Here is a 20,969-nt window from a genome sequence, read left to right on the forward strand (position 1 = left end):
TATATAATATCGAAAGAAAAATAGGGAGTAAGGATACAGTGAGTTTGGAGGAAGTCAGGTCAGCACTTCATAGCAGGGAGTTGTGACACAGGGCTTCTGGTTCTGGTACAGACGACCAAGCTTCTGGGTTGTTTGTAGGTGGTGGAAAGAACTTTAGAAAAGTCTAGAAGTCAAAAGACAAAAAGTCGTTTTCAAAGGGTCCTAAACCAACTGATATTTGCAATTACTGCAAAGAGAAAGGACATTGGAAATCTGATTGTCCTAAGAAGAAGAAGCAGACTGAGGCTAAATCTGATGAAGATATTGCGCTGGTTGCTCATGGAAAAACACATCCTAGAGATGTGTGGGTCCTGGACACAGGCGCATCTTATCATATGTGTCCAAGGAGAGAATGGTTCTCAGAGTATGAGGCAGTGACTGATGGCAAGATCAAGATGGCGAATGACTTTACTTGCGATATTGCAGGAATCAGTTCTATTAAGCTCAGGACACATGATGGTAGAGTCTGCACGTTGAATGGAGTTAGACATGTTCCATTTATGTCCAAGAACTTGATCTCAGTTAGTCTTTTGGATAGCGGAGGTTTCAAGTATTCAGGTGGAGATGGAGTTCTGAGTGTCTATAGGGGTTCAGATGTGATTCTCAAAGGTTTCATTCATGGTACTTTGTATTTGCTGGAAGGTTCTACGGTTTCAAGTTCAGCAAATGTTGCATCTCCAGAGGTTCGCAAGGAAGATATGGACAAGCTGTGGCATATGACGCTTGGACATATGGGCGAGCGTGGGATGCAGATTCTCTCAAAGCAGGATCTCCTTTGTGCTCATAAGACCAAGAGCCTTGAGTTCTGTGAGCATTGTGTGTTTGGGAAGCTGCACAGAAAGAATTTTCCTAAGCTTGTTCATACAACAAAAGGCACGCTGGATTACATCCATTCAGATTGTTGGGGTCCCTCCAAGGTGGAGTCGCTGAAGGGTCACAGGTATTTTGTGTCGATGATTGATGACTATTCAATGAAGACTTGGATAACATTCATGAAGCACAAAAGTGAAGCTTTCAACAGCTTCAAGGAGTGGAAGATACTGGTGGAGACTCAAACTGAGAAGAAGATTAAGAGGCTTCGTATTGATAATGGTCTGGAATTCTGTTCAACAGAGTTCAATCAGTTTTGTAAGGATGCAGGGATTGCTAGGCATCATACAATCATGTATACACCACAACAGAATGGTGTAGCAGAGAGAATGAACCAGACATTGCTGGAGAGAGCGAGGTGCATGCTTTATAATGCTGGTTTAGAGAAGAGGTTTTGGGCTGAGGCAGTGAATACGGCTTGTTATTTGATCAATCTGGGACCGCATACAGGGATCGAGTGTTGAATACCTAATGAGGTCTGGTCAGGCAGATCTGCTGATTATTCTATTCTGAGAGTCTTTGGTTGCACGGTTTACTATCATGTTAGTGAAGGAAAGCTGGAACCAAAAGCGGAGAAGGGAGTGTTTATGGGCTATGGAGATGGTGTAAAGGGATACAGAGTTTGGTATCCATCTGAGAAACGGGTTGTTATGAGCAGGAACGTTGTGTTTGATGAGAGTTCTATGCTAAAGTTTCAGTTGAATCCATTTCAGAAGCAGAGCAGGAGGATGTTAACAAGCAGGTGGAGCTGCAGGAAGTGCAGTCGGACTACCCAGGATCGACCGATCCAGTGTTAGGGAGCGATCGATCTGCGCCAGACACATGATTGGGCGATGGCAGAGATCTCCGATCGATGTCCGACAACACGAGATCGATCGATCCTCAGGAGAGAGCAAAGGATCGACGTCTGATGAGCAGCCTGAATCTTCTAATTCTGGAAATCAATGTATTGGGTCTGAAAAACGCAGTATTGCTAAAGACAGACCAATGAGAGTTGATGTTAGGCCACCAGAGAGATATCGGTTTGAAGATATGGTGGGTTATTCACTACAGGTTGCAGAGGAAGTGGACACTTACGAGCCGTCTACTTACAGAGAAGCCATTTCAAGTTATGTGTCTGATAAATGGTTTGCTTCAATGGGAGATGAGATGGAATCTCATGAAAAGAATCACACATGGGATCTTGTCACACTACCACCTAGGAGAAAAGTTGTGACTTGTAAGTGGATTTATAAGCTAAAAGAAGGTCAGTCACCAGAAGAGGGAGTCAAGTATAAATCTCGAGTTGTTGCTAGAGGTTTCAGTTAAAGAGAAGGCATGGATTACAATGAAATTTTCTCACTTGTGGTCAGACACACTTCTATCAGAGTGCTATTGGCGATAGTAGCACGTCAGGATCTGGAGTTGGAGGAACTTGATGTGAATACAACTTTTCTTCATGGAGATCTTGAGGAGGAGATCTATATGACTCAGTCTGAGGGTTATCTGGTTCCTGGTAAGGAAGATCACGTGTGCAAGTTGAGAAAGTCGCTGTATGGACTTAAGCAGTCTCCTAGACAGTGGTACAAGAGGTTTGACAGCTATATGGTCAAGTTGGGCTACGACAGGAGTCCTTATGACTGTTTTGTCTACATGAGCAAGGTGGAGGATGGGTCGTATATCTACCTGGTGCTGTATGTAGACGACATGTTGATAGCTGCCAAAAAAAAGTGTGATATTCAGAAACTGAAAGAGCTACTGAGTTCTGAGTTTGAGATGAAAGATTTGGGTGCTGCGAGGAAGATTCTAGGAATGGAAATCTTCAGGGATAGGAAGAAGAAGAAGTTTTTCTTGGCACAAAATGCCTACATTGGGAAGGTCTTGACAAGATTTCAGATGCTTAATGCTAAGCCTATCGATACTCCATGTGCTGCAAATTTTTACCCTACTATGAGTGATGAAATGTCTGAAGGGGAAATCGATTATATGTCACGAGTTCTCTATGCTAGCGTTGTAGGAAGTCTGATGTATGCTATGGTCTGTACAAGGCCAGATCTTGCACATGCAGTCAGTGTTGTGAGTAGGTTCATGGTTCAGCCGCGAAAGGAGCACTGGATGGCTGTGAAGAGGATTTTCCGATACCTTAAAGGTACATCTGATGTTGGACTTGTCTATGGAAACAAGGATCCAAGACTGGTTACTGGGTATTCTGATTCGGATTATGCAGGAGATGTGGACAGCAGGAGGTCTATAACTGGTTTTATATTTACTTTGGGTGGTTCTGGTTAGAGCTGGAAGGCGACTTTGCAGTCGACAGTGACGTTGTCTACAACTGAAGCAGAGTATATGGCGTTGACAGAAGCTGCTAAGGAGGCAATATGGTTGAGAGGATTGGTCAGTGATCTTGGTCTTCATCATGATCAGGCTACTGTGTTCTGTGATAGCTGTTATCTGCTTAGCCAAGGATCAGGTTCATCATGAGAGAACCAAGCATATCGATGTAAGATATCATTTTCTGAGAGATGAGAAGAGCATTGAAGTAAAGAAGGTAGGAACAGCTGCTAATCATGCGGATATGTTCACTAAGCCGGTTCCTCATAGCAAGTTCAAGCATTGTCTTGATTTGCTAAACATCTCAAGCTGTTAAATCTGGCACTGATGGGCGTTTGGTCCTGAGGGGCGTCTGGCTCGAAGAGAGCATCTGGCCCAAGTGAGGGCATCTGGCTTTGAGGAGCATCTGGTCCGACGGGACATCTGACATCTGAGTTCGACGGAACATCTGAGCAAAGAGAGAGTTTAGTACAGCTGTATTCTGAGCACAAAGAAGTCCATTCTGGTACATCTAATTATGGAGGATTCAAGTCAAGGTGGAGATTTGTTGAATAATGCCTTGAATCTGTTGGGCCTTAGTCTTTTGAGGCCCACTAGTGCTAGGGTTTTCTGGGACACAACTATATATATCTTGTACCTCTTCTAAACCTAGTTAGCAGTCGTAGAGAAACTAGATCTGTTCTTCTTGTAGACAGATCTCTGTAATTTATCCATCAATAAAATCTCTCTTTTCCCGTGGACGTAACCGTTAGAGGTGAACCACGTTAAATCTATGTGTCTTTCTTTATTGTTTATCCATCTGTTAATCTAATCTCTATCTTCTCACATCCGTCACAACAGTCTTTAAGATTCTAATATATAGGATTTAGTACTTCGGAAGTAGACTAGTGTAATTAAGTGATTTGAGTCCTAGGAACGTTCTTAATACATTCTGTTAAACAACCATATCATTTAATCTGTGTTTTCTGAGATTCCAGAGACCTGACTCTTTTAATTCATAAGTTTACTTCGTTCTTTGCTTCCTGCTTTTACATTCTTGCAACATGAAACTACAAACAAACCCATTTTGTCTTAACTCTACTCTCAAAGAGTCATCGTGTAACCTTGATACTTGTGGATTTGATCCATGAAATACTTCTGCTGCACTTGCAGTTTACTAGTGGTTAAAACCTGATTGTATCAAGAAGACATGGTTGGAGCCGGCGGCAACGGTTGCGATGATATGCGTGGCTAGTTTCACCACGAAGTCGTTTTGCATCTCAGTTGAATATCCCAGCTCCATGTTGCCTTGTTTTGTTTTAGATGAAAGAAAGAATGGTTCTATGGAGGAGACGATTATAATTACATGTTTCAGAGTCGAGTATTAGAAACTTTGAACATGCGTCAACACTAATTCATTACCACAACACGATTACAAGGTAAACCCTATTTTAAAATCTTTTCTGAAATTTTTTTTCTCTTTTTAAAGACTGGTTTAATCGGAAACTAAGAAACTAGAAAACAAAGACTAGGGTAGAAAGTCAACAATATAAAAGATTATACTATCATGCAGTCATACTTTTTTTTTTCTTATAAATCGTTGTCCAACTGACACAGAAAATTGAAAAAAAAAAATATACATTAGACTAGCCACCGGCATCGAAAGCCAAGCTTTCCAGATGGGCTCACAGTAACCGTGCAAGTAACCTTGGGAAAGCATGATATCATGCATGTAAATCATATTTTTAAGAGAAATTGGGGCACATGTACGTAACAAAAAAAAAAAAAGTGTATATCCATGGTAACAATTAGGCTAGAGTATTCTGTGTATTTTATGTAATATTATTTGTTTTACCTTACGAACAATCTCAACCATTGATTTTCATATCCTTTTGTTTCTTTTTCATTTTTTTTTCCTTTGTCTTTTTTTTTCTTATTCCCCTCCAAATTTTATTGATGTATATCTTTTGGATCAAATATAATTCAACCACATAATTATGTTAGTAAAGATATATATATTTTTTTACATATGGCATAACTTAAAAATTTTAAAACAGATTTTTAAATAAAATCGGACAAAAGTTATACTATTCTATTCATTAAAATAAAATAATACATTTAATTAAACGTATTTAAAACAATGGGGAATTAGGTGACATACACATAAGAAAATCAAAAATAAAGTTTCTAACCATAAGAATGTTTGGCTATGATATTGTACATATTAATCTACAAAGCGACGAACATACCCTTATCTATGCGCGTGAAAAGAGTCTGATGTCGATGTGTCTTCTTCAATTGAAGAGATTTCCTTCACTTCAAACAAACTTTGAACACAGACGACACACACTACAAGAAAACAGCGATATTCTGACGGACATTCCGACGGAAAATGAAATCAACCACAAAATTGGGTTGCCTCGGAATTTCCTCGGAATATACCGACGGAATTCCGAGGAAACTACAGTCCGTCGGAATATTCCGAGGAAATTCCGAGGAAAACTCTGTTCCTCGGAAAAAACCGATGAATTCCGAGGAAATATTATAGCCGTTGGAGAGCCGTTGGGGGATTTTACAAAATTCCGAGGAAATTCCGACGAACTAGTTTTGTCCGTCGGAATTCCGTCAGAATTTCCTCGGTATGTCGGCAGGATTTAAACTATAAATACAAGCACTCCTCTTCCTCTTCATTCACTTCATATCTTCATCCTCCCTCTTACTCTATTTACACACGAATTTGATTCATAAAAAATATGTCTTCTTCAAATTATTTTCGTTCTTGGATCGATCGACCTCATTTGGATCCGAACACGAGATTGCTTACGGAAGAATACCAACGAGGTATAACTGAATTCATGGGGTTAGTTCACCGACAACCGGAAGCAAAAACAGGTATGTTAAGATGTCCTTGCTCTAATTGTAAAAATAGAAAGGTTATTAAAGAGTGGGATGTTTGGACTCATCTATATTTGAGTGGGTTTACACGAAGTTACAAAATTTGGTATCATCATGGGGAAACTGATTATGAACATGGTAGTACTAGTGAACCTCAGCCAGCGGTTAGATTAGAAGAACCAATTAGAACGGATGTAGATTATGGTGTAGGTACTGAGCAGATGGTAAATGATCATTTTAGAGGGGAAGATTTACCCAATGCAGAAGCTAGGAGATTTTATGATATGTTGGATGCTGGAAAGCAACCATTGTACGAAGGTTGCAGAGATGGTCATTCAGCTTTATCATCTGCTACAAGATTGATGGGCATTAAAACAGATTATAATTTGGCTGAAGACTGTGTGGATGCGATTGCTGATTTTGTAAAAGGTATTCTACCCGAGGATAATGTAGCTCCTGGTTCATACTACGAGGTTCAGAAACTCGTAGCTGGTCTTGGTTTATCGTATCAGGTAATAGATGTATGCAGCGACAACTGCATGATTTATTGGAGGGTGGATGAACAGCGGGTTACATGCAAATTTTGTGGAAAGCCTCGTTATAAAGATACAATTGGAAGAGTTCCAGTGCCATATAAAAGGATGTGGTATTTACCTTTGACGGAAAGGTTGCAGAGGTTGTATCTGTCTGAACGCACAGCGCAACCAATGAGATGGCATGCGGAGCACTCAACAGATGGTGAGATCAGACATCCTTCAGATGCAAAAGCGTGGAAGCATTTCCAATCAAAGTATCCCGACTTTGCGTATGAGAGAAGAAATGTCTACCTTGGATTATGTACTGATGGTTTCAGTCCGTTTGGCAAGAGTGGAAGACAGTATTCTCTATGGCCCGTCATTCTTACACCATACAACCTCCCCCCAAACTTGTGCTTGCGACGAGAGTTTTTGTTTCTCTCGATTCTCGTTCCCGGACCAGAGCATCCTAAGAGATCACTTGATGTGTTTCTTCAGCCACTAATATATGAGTTGCAACAACTATGGGCTCAAGGTGCTGAAACATACGATGTTTCGTGTAAAGAAAACTTTCAAATGCGGGCAGTACTAATGTGGACAATAAGTGATTTTCCAGCATATGGTATGTTGTCTGGATGGACAACGCATGGAAGGCTATCATGTCCATATTGTCAAGATAACACTGATGCTTTCCAACTAAAGCACGGAAGGAAAACGTGTTGGTTTGACTGTCACAGGAGATTCCTACCACCTGATCATCCATATCGTAGGAGTAGGAATTTGTTTACGAAGAACAAGAGGGTGTTTGACAGTCCACCTCCGGAAATTTGTGGGAAAGATTTGAAGATACAACTAAGAGATTTTGGTGCAGAAAGGACGCCAGAAGTCGGTGGACATGAGCGTTTTCCGGTAGATGCTGTTGGAGAACTACATAACTGGCACAAAAAAAGTATTTTCTGGGATCTGCCATACTGGGAGGATCATCTGCTAAGGCATAATTTAGATGTCATGCATATTGAGAAGAACTTTTTTGACAATCTCATGAACACGATCCTTAATGTTCAAGGTAAAACAAAGGATAATTTGAAGTCAAGACTGGATTTAGTCGATATATGTGCTCGTTCAGAACTTCATGTTGATGAGAATGGTAGGGCTCCTTTTCCCATATACCGACTTGATGCAGCGGGAAAAGATGCGTTCTTTGATTGGATTTCAAACGATGTGGAATTTCCAGACGGTTACGCATCAAATTTGCGTAACTGTATCGACAGAAAGGAAGGAAAGTTTACTGGCTTGAAAAGCCACGATTGCCATGTAATGATGCAGCGCCTCCTTCCGTTCGCCTTCAAGGAAATATTACCACGAAATGTTCATGAAGCAATTGCAGGGATAAGTGGTTTCTTCCGCGATTTATGCACGAGATCAGTGACTCTTGAAGGTATTGAAAATTTGAAGACTAACATAGCCGTGATTCAGTGCAACCTTGAGAAGATATTTCCTCCCTCATTTTTTGATGTTATGGAGCATCTTGTTATTCACCTGGCAAGAGAATTGGAACTTGGTGGTCCTGTGCAGTATAGATGGATGTATCTGTATGAGCGGTATATGTTCCATTTGAAGAAGATGGTGAAAAATTTAAGTAGGGTGGAAGGTTCTATAGTCGCACAGATGATCAATGAAGAAACTTCAAACTTTGCCGAGTACTACTTTCCAGCAGAAGTTCAGACCAAAAACAGAAGACCTGCTCGGCATGATGATAGAGGCGAACGGGCAACATATCATGTTACGGTTCCAGACATTTTCACAGACGTTGGACGACTTAGCGGAAAACCAAAGGACCGTCGACTTACTGAGCAGGAGCGCAGTCATTTGCAAACATATTTGCTCACCAACTGCGAAGACGTTCTTCAATATGAGAGGTAAATAAATGAGCTTACAAATTTTTATTTTAACAAGTTGAAATTTAAATCTTAATTAATTACATTATTGTCATCATATACAGGATTTTCATGGCAGAAAAGCGGTTCGAGTATAGATACGCCACAGAGGACGAACTAGAAGAAATGAAGCAGAGAGAATTTACTGGATGGATGTTTACTTATGTGAGTGCTTTAAACAAATTAAAATATATTTTATCACATATTTATACTAATTCACATTTATTGATATAATATATATATGTGCTATTAATAGGTGTCTGCTGGTTTGGCCAGAGGTGAAACATTTGACGATTGGATACGTGAGATGGTCGTTGGACCAAACTTTGTTGTGAAGTCATATCCGAGATTTTGTACTCGAGGATATGCATTCACAACTCAGAAGAGGAGACGTTCGAGTACGACTTATGATGCTGGCGTTTGTTCTGCATCAGGAGATGATGTATACTACGGACACATACATGAGATTTTGGAAATCAAGTATTTGGGCATGGTTGGATTGCGCTGTACTGTTTTCTATTGTGATTGGCACGACAACACCCCAGATCGAGGTGTGAGAACAGATGCATTTGGTGTTACATCAGTAAATTCGAGGCGAAAGCTGCAATATTATGATCCTTTCATTCTTGCTTCCCAGGCCGATCAGGTAATTAAATGTTAATTATTCAGAATGATTCATCATCATGTGTATTAATTTATAATTTTTCTAAATGTTACAGGTTTGTTATATCAAGTACCCCCGGGTAAGGAACAGAGATGATCCATGGGTTACTGTTACAAGACTCAACCCGAGAGGCCGAGTTCAGGGAAGTTCTGAGCTGGAAGACCCACTACAACCAAGCACATCCGGCAACTGTAGTGCAGCAGAAGATTTAGCTGGAGTTGGCCTTGTAGTCGATTTAACCGACTTTGGAGAGGAAGCCGTCGTTCACGTAGAGGATGAACCAGTAATTGGAGAGTTTCACCAAGATCCAGATTCAGATTCATCTGGTGATGATGACTCGGAAACAGACTACCATTGAACTTATTTTTTTTTTTTTTTAAGAAATACCGAGGAAATTCCGAGGAACACTTGATATAACCTCTTTCCTCGGATAATAGTTATTTGGTTTATCTAGCAAGGCAAAGCTGAATACGAATTAAAAGCTACACAAAACACAACCAAATAAAACAAAGAAACCATGTAAAAGAAATACGAACTCATAATTAAGAAACCTAAAAAAAAACTCAGTTCAAAATTAACAGAAAATAAGACCATAAAACGTTAGAATAGAAAAGAAAATAAAATAGCCGGTGATAGCTCCTACTCCTCGTCTCCTGCTCCAGATGTTCCTGCATCGTTGGGTCTCTTGGACCTCTTTCTTACCCTGTGTGTACCACTCGAACCCGAACCAGAGCTGGATGGAGAGTTGTCCCGATGAACTACATCATCCTTTTGGCAACGACACGGCCTGATACGTGAAATGGCAGCCCAGATCTTGTGTAGCATGTCGTTGTTTGTCTTTATGCTCTGATCTCTCCAATGTTGTTGCTGGCGCGAAGTGGCGTTCGGTGGAAGCTCTTGCAGCTTGTACTGGCTGGAGTCTGATGGGAGTAGCTGATGGGGTTGTGAATCATCTGGAATGGCTTGTGCAGCCTCATCTTGTCCTTCTTCATCAACCACGCCCTTGCCTTTGGTCTGATATTTTGGCGTGAAGAAGGATGGCTTGTCTACTAGTGCGGTAGCAGGGGGTAGAAACTCAACTGCAGCCTCTGAAAGTAGAGCAGTCAGGCCGATCTGAGGCAGGTGGCAGTAGAGTGTTTTCTTCGCTCGGTCCTGGAATACGTAGACGTAAGGACCATCCCGATCGATCCTCGAGTGGGGACCAGCTATGAACTCCTTACTTACTAGAGAAATGACATCCAGGTAGTTCCAAGCAATGTTGTTCGATCTGTCCAGTGCTACCTGGTGGTTCTCACAGTCTACACCCACATGTCTAAGGATCCGAGTAATCACTGCACCAAATCCACATGCATTGCTCTTGGATTTGGTTACTTTCCCCTTGTATCCTGCTAAGTTTGCGGCCAGCACCGCTCCCATGTTGAAGGCAGTAGCAGGTGGGAATGTAGAGTTTCCAAATGCCGGTAGCAAATGCCTCACACCTTGGTACAGGAGGCACAACTCCCATTGCGTGACTGATGCGGCTGTGGTTGTCCCGTATAGCAATGAGCCAATGAGGCGTGTCGCATATCTCAGTACTGGGCTCCGGATAAGTGACTCCTTTGCCTGAGAAGATCTATAAACCCCTGTGCCAATCGTTTCCCAGAAGTTCAACAGCTCTGAAGTCCAATAAAGACCATATGTCCTCTCCCCCGCACTCAATCCAAATAGTCCGCAGAGGTCTGTGAAAGATACCTCATAGTATACTTTCTGCACTACGAATGCCAGAAAACCTTCCTGATGGCTATCATCGGGACGGGTGACGTATGCGGATGCTATGAACTGGCGTACCAACTCCGGATAAGTGGGTTCCTTGAGGTTGCATAGTTGGCCTAGACCCATGTTCTGGAACAGTCCTTCAATGTCTGCTTTGATTCCCAATATTGTCATCGTCTCAGGACATGCTAGTTGTGTAGCCGGAACGGCTACCTTCTTCATGTTGTTGTAGTGGGTGGTATCAGACTTATCCCACTTCTTTGGCCTTTGCTTCTCCAGCTGTGACGAACCCGCTTCTTGTGTGTTTTTCTTTGCTGATGTTTTCGTGCGCTTCATTCTCTACAAAATAGAATCATTGCTCTCAACATGGTTATAATCAATTAAGAAGGCAAAGCTGAACATGAAAATGAAAAGCAAAATCGAGTTGTGATAAAAAAAAACGAAATTGAAAAAAATTCTCTATCCCTAAATCATCTCAAATCATGTTCCAAACTCGTTGATCACAGACAATTGTGTTCTATTCCATGTTTAAACATCTGTTTCATGCATATTTGATCAAGGAATCAACACGGAAATAAGAAATTCACAAAACCCAAAAAATTGCTCAAGAACACGATTTCAGAATGTGGAGATTCGCGGAGTATACCTGTCTTAGGGTGAAGACGAGTGTAGGAATCAGGTAGAGCTCGAAAAATCAAGTGGAATAGAGCCCAAAATTGTTCAAATCGGATGATTATAGAGAGAGAAAGGGGGGCGAATTATAGGGGAAATCGGAGGGGATGAGAGTTCTAAGGTTTAGATCCAAAAAAGGTCGGGTTTTGCCTTATAATTCTGTTTTCTGAACACGCATCGATCGATGCGTTTTGTTTCTATAACGCATCGATCGATCACATTCTTACGGCCCGGGCCATCTTGGTAATCGATCGATGCGTTTTTGTTCTATAACGCATCGATCGATGCGTTTTTAAAAAAACATACAAGATTTTCCGAGGAAATTCCGAGGAACAATTCAGATTGTCGATCGATCGATCACAATCTTACGGCCCGGTCCATCCTAGTAATCGATCGATGCGTTTTTGTTCTATAACGCATCGATCGATGCATTTTTAAAAAAACATACAAGATTTTCCGAGGAAATTCCGAGGAACAATTCAGATTGTCGATAGATCGATGGGTTACTCTCATCGATCGATCACAATCTTACGGCCCCGTAAATCCTAGTAATCGATCGATGCGTTTTTGTTCTATAACGCATCGATCGATGCATTTTTAAAAAAACATACAAGATTTTCCGATGAAATTCCGAGGAACAATTCAGATTGTCGATAGATCGATGGGTTAATCTCATCGATCGATCACAATCTTACGGCCCGGTCCATCCTAGTAATCGATCGATGCGTTTTTGTTCTATAACGCATCGATCGATGCATTTTTAAAAAAACATACAAGATTTTCCGAGGAAATTCCGAGGAACAATTCAGATTGTCGATAGATCGATGGGATACTCTCATCGATCGATCACAATCTTACGGCCCGGGCCATCTTAGTAATCGATCGATTTGTTTTTGTTCAAAAACGCATCGATCGATGCGTTTTTTTTAAAAAAATTACGTTTTGAAACCCCAAACACTAGTTCGTCGGAATTTCCTCGGAATATTCCGAGGAAATTTCGAGGAAGAAGAGGGTTTCGTCGGAGTTCCCTCGGAATAATCCGAGGAAATTCCGAGGAAATAGGGTTTTTAAACCGAAAACAACGTTTTGCCGTTTGAATAACACCTATATAACCCTTATTAAGTGTCTTACGTTCATTATGAAGTCAAAAATTTGTTCCTTACCGTATAATTAACACTTTTCCGATTGTATGAACGAAATCTCGCAACATAAGAGAAACACTTATACCTTTTAACGAACGGTAAAGGGAATACTTTCAATTAGTTTTGAAATTTGTTATTTCATGGTTTATGCTCATGTATACAAAGAATCCTCAATGGTATGCATTACAATTGTATAAGAAATGAAATACGGCAAAAAAAATTGATGTTTTGAAACCCCAAACACTAGTTCCTCGGTATTTCCTCGGAATATTCCGAGGAAATTCCGACGGATATTTTACTATCTGTCGGAATTTCCTCGGAATATTTTCATTTTACCGGGCAAATATTTCGCGAAAATTGAAATTAGAATTCCGACGGAATTCCGACGGATAATGTCCGTCGGACCCTAGGTTTTATAACCACGAGCCCCTTCTTCTTCCCCATTTCTCTCTTCTTCCTCTGCGCGACTCCTCTCTTTCTCTCCGGCGATTTCCCCCTGAAATCCGACGATATCTCCGGCGATCTCCCTCTTCTCTTACACAAATCATGTAAGGACCCTATCCCACTCTCTTAGGTTCTATTTGTTAGGTTTTTGTGTAGTTTTGATAGATTTTTGTTAGGGTGATTGGTTAGGATTGTGATTTGGTTGTATAATAGGTTTAGAATTGTGATTTGGTTGAATAATTTGTTTTGTTGAATTGATTTAGAATTTTTTTATAATTTTTTTATTTTTTGTATTTATAAAATCGATTTTTGTATATAAAATCGATTTTTGTATTTTACAAAACGATTTTTCTATATAAATTCGATTTTTTGGATTTTACAAAAAAAAATTCTATATAAATTCGATTTTTTGGATTTTACAAAACATTTTAATTATTAAACAATTTTTATTTATTAAAACTATTTTTTGTTTATTAGAACTATTTTTATATATTTATTAAAAAATTTTAATATATATAAATCTTTTTCTGTGATTAAATTATTTGGGATTTTTTTTTAATAAAAAAAATTAATTTATATATTTCTGTATTTATTAAATATATTTTTTTAATTTACAGGTCTCATGATGATCAGACCCGGCCTCGACAGCGTCGTGGTCGTGGTGGTACGGGGAGCCAGTCTCGGGATTCCAGCCATTTTCAGGATTCCCCTTCGCCCCACAGCTCCAACCATACATCTCCCTCTGCTGCACCCGCTCATGCTCCTCTCGCTCCCGCTGCTGCATCCGCTCCTGTTCCTCCGGGTCCTCCGGGAGTGATGAGGGTTGCGGAGTTGGTTCAACAGCCCGGTCGTGACCATCTTCCGTATCTCACTCCGTATCCACATGGACGGGGTCAAACATGGTAATTAAACATTTTTTTTTCTTTAAATTTGGATTCATTATTAACCGTTTGTTCTTTTAATAAGGTTCAACCGATCCGGGAACGGGATCAGCGCATGGATCAACCGTATGATGTACTCGGCCCTCGACAGTGGACATCCGACTTTCACTCACTTCCCAACCGACAAGCAGGTTCTGTGGTTTCGTCAGTTTGCGGTAAGTATTCTAATTTTTTACTTATATTTTTAATCTTTAATATAAATTTTCTACTAATTGTGTTTTTTTTTCAGCAAGAGTTCAACTGGAATTCCGATGAGACGCTCTTTATCTATCACCACTTCGTCCATAAAGTAATGGACAACTATGGGAAGCAGATCCACGAGTGGAAGAAGAAGTGGGAAATCAATAAGGTTCGATTTAATTTATTAAACAATTTTTTAATTTATTAAACTATTTTTTAATTTATTAAACTTTTTCTTTTTTTTTTAATTAAAAGGTCCCAAAGTCGATGAACGACACGGTCTGGAAGGAGTTGTGTGCGCATTGGGATAAGGAGGAGACGAAAGAAACTTCTTCCACCAACTCCACCAACCGCAGGAGCGACCGTAAAGGGAAGGGCATCTACAAGCATAACTTGGGTGCTCAATCTATTGCCACTCTCGGAGATCGCATGGTAAGTTCAACCGCTTTTTCTTCAATTATTTGAGTTTCAGAATTTAAATTTATTGTGCATTTCTTCTAATTTCTAATGTTTCTTTAATTTTATGTTTTTTTTCAAGGCGGAAGAAAATGATGGCGAGCCGGTCGATGATCTCGCCCTAATGAGGAGGGCGTATACCAACAAGAAGACCGGCCAGATTGATGACGGTCTTGTGAGGGACGTGGTCGACCTGGTCCAAACTCAGGTGGTAGACGAAGTGTCTCAGCTTCAAACCGAGGATGACGCTTCGACGGCTTCGACCAACTTGTCCCGGTTTCGAATCAACGAAATCGTTGAATCCGTAAGTTCTTTTTTTTTTAAGTTCAATTCATTTATTTCTTGGTTTAAATTTCTAAATTTGGCTTTTTTCTATTCAGTCGGTTCCAAAGAAGAAGGGACGTTTGTTCGGTTTGGGTCGTCGCACCCGGTCGGTTCCTCCTTCTTCTGCACCACCGCCCTTTGTTGATCCAGAAGTACTTACGGCTCAGTTGAAGGACAAAGATGATCGAATATCTTTGTTGGAGACCCAGATGGCGGCTCAACAGGCGGGCTATGAGGCACAGAGGAGGCTGAACCAGCAAATGATGGAGATGATGCAGAGGATGTACCCGAACGAGGTGTTCCCGGACGTGCCAGACCCGTAGTTTTTTTTTTCCCCAATCTCGGAATGTTTTATTTTTATTTGTGAAACTTTGAATATTAATTAGTATGATTTCAATTTTACTTTTAATTTCATATTTTCGAATTTAAATTTCAGAAATTTTATTTTTTCAAAAAAATTAATATTTTTTACATTTCGAGGAAATTAATTATATTTTTCACTACATCGATCGATGCGTTTTTGAACAAAAACGCATCGATCGATCCGTTTTTTTAAAAAAATATAGCGAGGGACATTTCCCTCGGAATATACCGAGGGAACAGTTCCTCGGAATAAACCGAGGAAAAAGTCCGTCGGTATACTCCTATCGATCGATGTATATATGTCCAAACACGCATCGATCGATGAACTTCCGAGGAATTATCCCGACGAAGTTCTACCTCGGTATATTCCGAGGACTTTTCCGACAAACAAGGGATCCTCGGAATTTCCTCGGAATTTCGTCGGAAAATTCCGAGGGATTTCAGAGGAAAAAAGAAATTCCGAGGAATTATTTCCGACGACGTGTTTCGTCGGAATTGCCTCGGAATAACGGTATTCCGACGAAATTCCGACGATTTTTTCCCTCAAAATCCTTGATGTTTTCTTGTAGTGACATCATAAAGGAAGAAAAGAGATAGAGGAATTTCAAAGAGAGACGATGAACGAGAAGGGTGAGGGTGTTCGAGTAGCTATTTAGTCTCCTAGTGATTGGCTGTGGCGGTTGTATCTGTGGGTGATTATATATGCAAGGTGTTTGGTTCGTTGGGTTGGAGATAGTGATGAAGAAGCAGATGATAGATTGAATTGGGGATGATGAACAGTAATGTTGTGTAACATATACTATTCTATTTTATAATTACAGTATAGTATGCTACAATTTTTTTCTTTCTCTTCGGAAAAGTGTATCTCCTTCGCCTTCTAATTCTTCTCTTTCACTACTCCATCAGCTCCATTGTCTTATTTTTCAGCACCGCCGCCACTAATAACCATCCCATAATTAGATGGTGAGTTGCATTCGAGAAGAAAAACAATGCTCTTTGTTAATATGTTTTATTTTGAAGTGTTGTAACAAATATAGTATAATATAAATTCATGGTACTAAAGGTTGTATGCTATTGAAATGAATCCGACTTTTAGAGTTTTGTAATGACAACAATTAATATATAATGATCCACCATTTTTTTCACGAACAATACATTTACATGAAGAATATACATAAGTTCTTGCGAAAATTATTGTTAATATTATAGCATACTATTCTATATAATCATAGAAGTATAGTCTAGTACAATATTTTTTCTTCACGTTTGTTTCTTATTTTTCATCCTTTTCCTCAACCTTTTCTTCACTCGTAGCTTTTTTTTTCTGTTCTTCATTCATGTCAAGCGTTCCATTGTCACCATTACTATTATTGATTGTTTCAGCACTATCACTATCTTCTCTTCTTCCACCACAGTCACCAATCGTCATCTCTTCCTCCTCATGTATAGGTTCGTTTCCTACTCCCAACAACGTCATTTCATCTGCTACCTTACAACTGTGTCGATACTATAAAGAATATAGTACATTACATTTTTTAGTTGCTTTCTCTTCAACACGTCCACGGACTCTTTAAAGGATAGTAATGTCATTTTTTGAAGAACCTGTCACATCGATGAGCTTATACTGTAGAATGGACATATTCTTTATTTTAGTACCCCTTATGTATATCTCACAAATTCACCCTTAAAACAATGTGTTACTAATACTCATAGTACTATTCTATTTACTTAAATAGTATAATTTTTGAAGCTCCTTCCTTCCTTCTCCCTCCACTTCCTCCCTCCTCTTCTTCTTCCTCCTCCCTCCTCATCTTCTTCTTCCTCTCTCCTCCCCCTGCTCTCCCTCCTCCTCCCTCCTCCTCCTCCTCCTCCTCCTGCTCTTCCTGCTCTTCCTCCTCAAATACACGCTACTTTTGTATATTTTTTCTATACTTTTATATACTATTTACTGAATATATATAGTACGGTATAATACATAATTTTTAATAATATGTTAGATGTACATTGTAAAAAATGTGCCAAATTGTTCCATCAAATAGTGATTACTGTAGTATGGCTATATTCTTTATTTTATGTCATCTTATGTATACAACAAATTCTCTCTATTTTTAAAAACATTCCTGAAAATGACTACATACTAAATCGAAAATGTCAAAAAGAACAATATATTGAAACATAGACTAGACGTTAAGAAAATTATCTCAAAAATAGTTTTGTAAAACTAAAAGAGAGAGAAAAAACAAAAACAAAGAATTTGGAGGATTTCGTACTGCTTGAAATCAATTACTTTTTTTGTATTATTTTTTTTGACGAATGTTAAATTTATTTAACAAAAAGAACTTTTCTACAACGAATGTGTCTAGTATCAAAATGCGTTTAAAGTGTAGTATAAGCTTTTAGAAGAATATATATGTCATCTTGATGCATACCATCTCGGCATTGCCTCCTCCTATCCCTTGCCTCCCACCATCTGAGTTGTAGAGATCCTATTTCTCACATACTTGTCAATATAACGACGTTGACTATCTCCGGTCTGTGGCTTTTCTCCATGCCTCCGACCATTCCGTTCCCGCCAGACAGAGTACACTGTTATCTGGAAGGTATAGCAGAGCAGAAAGATATCTATTTTGTCTTGGCCTCCATCAACCAGCATCTGCAGTAATGTGGACCAGTCACACGAGTAGCGAGGTCCCAGCATGTTCGAAGTTTGTATTATTAGGACGGTGCTACCATTATTTATGAGAATTTTCTAGCTTGGGAATGAAAAAAATTGAGTAGAAGCTGGAAGATGCGTTACATATGCATTGCATGACCCTAATATTTAGGATTACACCAAACACAGAAACTCAATAGATGTTCTCGGCATGCTCTCCTTATACAATGAAACATGTTGATACAGAAAAACCTCCTTTTAAAACAGGAACTGAAAAAAACATCAACAAGAACAAGTGTTTATTGTCTCTAAGATATAGAATGTCTTCGGCCTTTACGCGTCATGGTTCGTCCTTGTGTGTGGCCAAAAGGGTTAAGCTTTCCAAGCTTCCGAGAAACGGAACTTATAAATGACTTTCTCCGTAATGGAGACTTAACCACCGAAGCAGTTGAAACCGAAGAACAATCCGAACAACTCTTGATTTCAAAATCTTTCTCCCTCTCCAGTTCCTTCAACGTCATTTTCACTTTGAGCAACTCGAGCTTCAAGTCTTGGTTTTCCCGGTTTAGTTTGGATAGCTCATTGTTGTAGGAGCTTAGCGTAGGAGGAGGAGGACTTTCTGGTGCAATTGCGGTTGCGGCTACTGGAGAATCTGAGTCACACAAAACTTGGCGGAGACTTTGTTGCTCTTGGTGCAGAACTTGGGCTACTATATGTACAGGGAGACGTTTGTTTTGTGCTACGTGAGCACAAGCTTCTTGCGATAGCTTTTGGCTGTTCATTAAGCTGCATATTTTCTTCTTCTCCACTTCACTTATATTTGGATGCACCTGCACAACAACATTCAACAACATCAAAATCTGTAGAGCCTAGAGATCTCTCTTGTTTGGATCATCCTCTTTTAACCTACAGTACTGTACTGTCTTTGAATTTTTTAAGATATTCATTTAGAAATGTTGATGGTTTTAACTAAAACACTGCATTTCATTTTAACTGTTTTCCATCCAAATAGATAGCATTATAGATAGATAGCATTTGTGAGCTGAAAGTTTTAAATATTAAAAAATTAGTTGATTGGTTTTCTTCCGATTAAAAAATAGCCGAGGAGTTTTATCGTTAAAGACTTTTTACTAATCAACAAAAACTTCAGTCTTGTAGCAAATTTATACCTTGAGGTACATGTCAATGGCTCGATATATGCCATCATCTGTTATCCTAGACTGCTCTGGAATGCATTCTGCTATGCCCATGAACTTCACCAAGTTTATGTTTCTATCAGAAGCGACTTCAGCAAGATAAGACTCCATGAGTTCACCAATATCAGTAGCAAAATCAACAGTGTTTCCTTCAACTTCAAACTCGAGATAGTTCATGAGGATGCGTTGAACAGTGTCCACATCAAACATAGTGTTGTCTCCATTGAACGAGGGAATCAATAGATCATCAAGCACGGCTTGTCTTAAATGTAATCCCATTCTCTTCTCCAAATCAAGCCTACAAGCTACTGTGGTTTCGAGGTGCAACGCAGCTCTTAAAAGCATTGAAAGAAAGCTCACTGAAACTGCGTTTCTCCCCCTTGGAAGAAGGCTCACTATTGTTTCAAGAATCACTCTTTTCTCCTGTTCTTGTTCCACCTCAATCTTCTTGGCCCCTCTTCCAGATATCTCCTGCTAAAATTTCATTAATCTTTTTTCTATAATAGTAGTAAAATAAGATAAATACATTGTTATGTTAAAGAAAATCAAGAATCTCACCAACCCTCGAAGAGCTTTTTGAGCATATAGCATAAGCACTGGACCAAGTGTGTGTTGCTTAAACCCTCTAGCCATCATTGCTATCAAGACACGTTGAAACATATCAATCCTTAGAACAGATAAATCCTCAGCCCACAAGTCAACTACATCCTCCTTGTTTTGGCTCTCCTGACAAGTTACATAAGCTATTGCATCTATGCACCGGCTCACAAGCTTCACTCTCTCAGCCATAGGAACCAAACCCTCAGATCTTTGTAGAACTTTAACTGAACTCGGTAAACTCTTGAGGATCACTTCGTTTAAGTAAACCTCAGTTGTCTCCACAAGGTTTGCAACAGAATGTTCCTCTGTCATGTCAAGATACTCTGCTGCGCAACGCAGCATGGCGATGTTTTCTGCGTTCATCTCTAGGTTTATTCCGTAGCAAGATTTGATGGCTAGGTCGAATGCTTCTGCACCTCCTGGAAAATCTGGGATCTTGATAACGGTGATGTTGGAATCGTTGCTTGACTCGGAAGTAAGTTTCTTTATAAACCCACATTTTGACAGAAGAATCTGCAGACATGACAGAGAGTGAGTGTTAAGAAAAGTGTATATCACTAGGAATCTACAAAAAAAATCACCTTATGGAGGGAAAAGGACGTGTCTCCTATGTGAACAGTGATATCACTTGGAATCTCTTGAGATGAAATCCTGCAACAAGTTGTGAGAGAAGAAAATAAACTAAGTGATTTTCATATTTGATAACAAAAGAATAAGATGAAAATATAGGAAGAGAGTGATAAACCATTCACTAGTTCTCTCCATGGCTAAGGACAGAAGCTCCTTCCTCTTTGCGGACATTTAATGGTGTTCTGTTTCTTCTTGCTCAAGAAATAAACCATAGAACTACTTTAAAGACTCTTTTTCAGTGTAACTCATATATAGAGAGAGATCATCTGAAGTTGGAATCGTTACACGTAAACAAAAGAGAAGATTAAGAATAGGGATGATCCACCAAAAAGGTTTCCTCCTTTCCATTTTCGGTGATTCAGATCAAACTACGAAAATACCTATACTAGCCCTGTCAGTGAGGAGAC

The 20,969-nt window shown here is 39.6% G+C and overlaps 1 protein-coding gene across 1 annotated transcript; it reads right to left on the reverse strand.

Moving 5' to 3' along the window:
* Positions 1–18,235: 18,235 nt before the first annotated feature.
* On the reverse strand, positions 18,236–20,951 carry LOC111213302 (putative BTB/POZ domain-containing protein At3g49970). The gene is made up of 5 exons (XM_022715024.2): positions 20,678–20,951; positions 20,514–20,583; positions 19,891–20,445; positions 19,306–19,803; positions 18,236–18,966 (listed from the first exon to the last, which is right to left on the reverse strand). The coding sequence occupies exons 1-5, from the start codon at positions 20,731–20,733 to the stop codon at positions 18,445–18,447; spliced, it is 1,701 nt and encodes a 566-aa protein (XP_022570745.1). The 5' UTR covers positions 20,734–20,951; the 3' UTR covers positions 18,236–18,444.
* Between the last annotated feature and the right edge of the window lie 18 nt (positions 20,952–20,969).

This window comes from Brassica napus, chromosome C8 (genome assembly GCF_020379485.1).
Source record: "Brassica napus cultivar Da-Ae chromosome C8, Da-Ae, whole genome shotgun sequence".
Lineage (NCBI taxonomy): Eukaryota > Viridiplantae > Streptophyta > Magnoliopsida > Brassicales > Brassicaceae > Brassica > Brassica napus.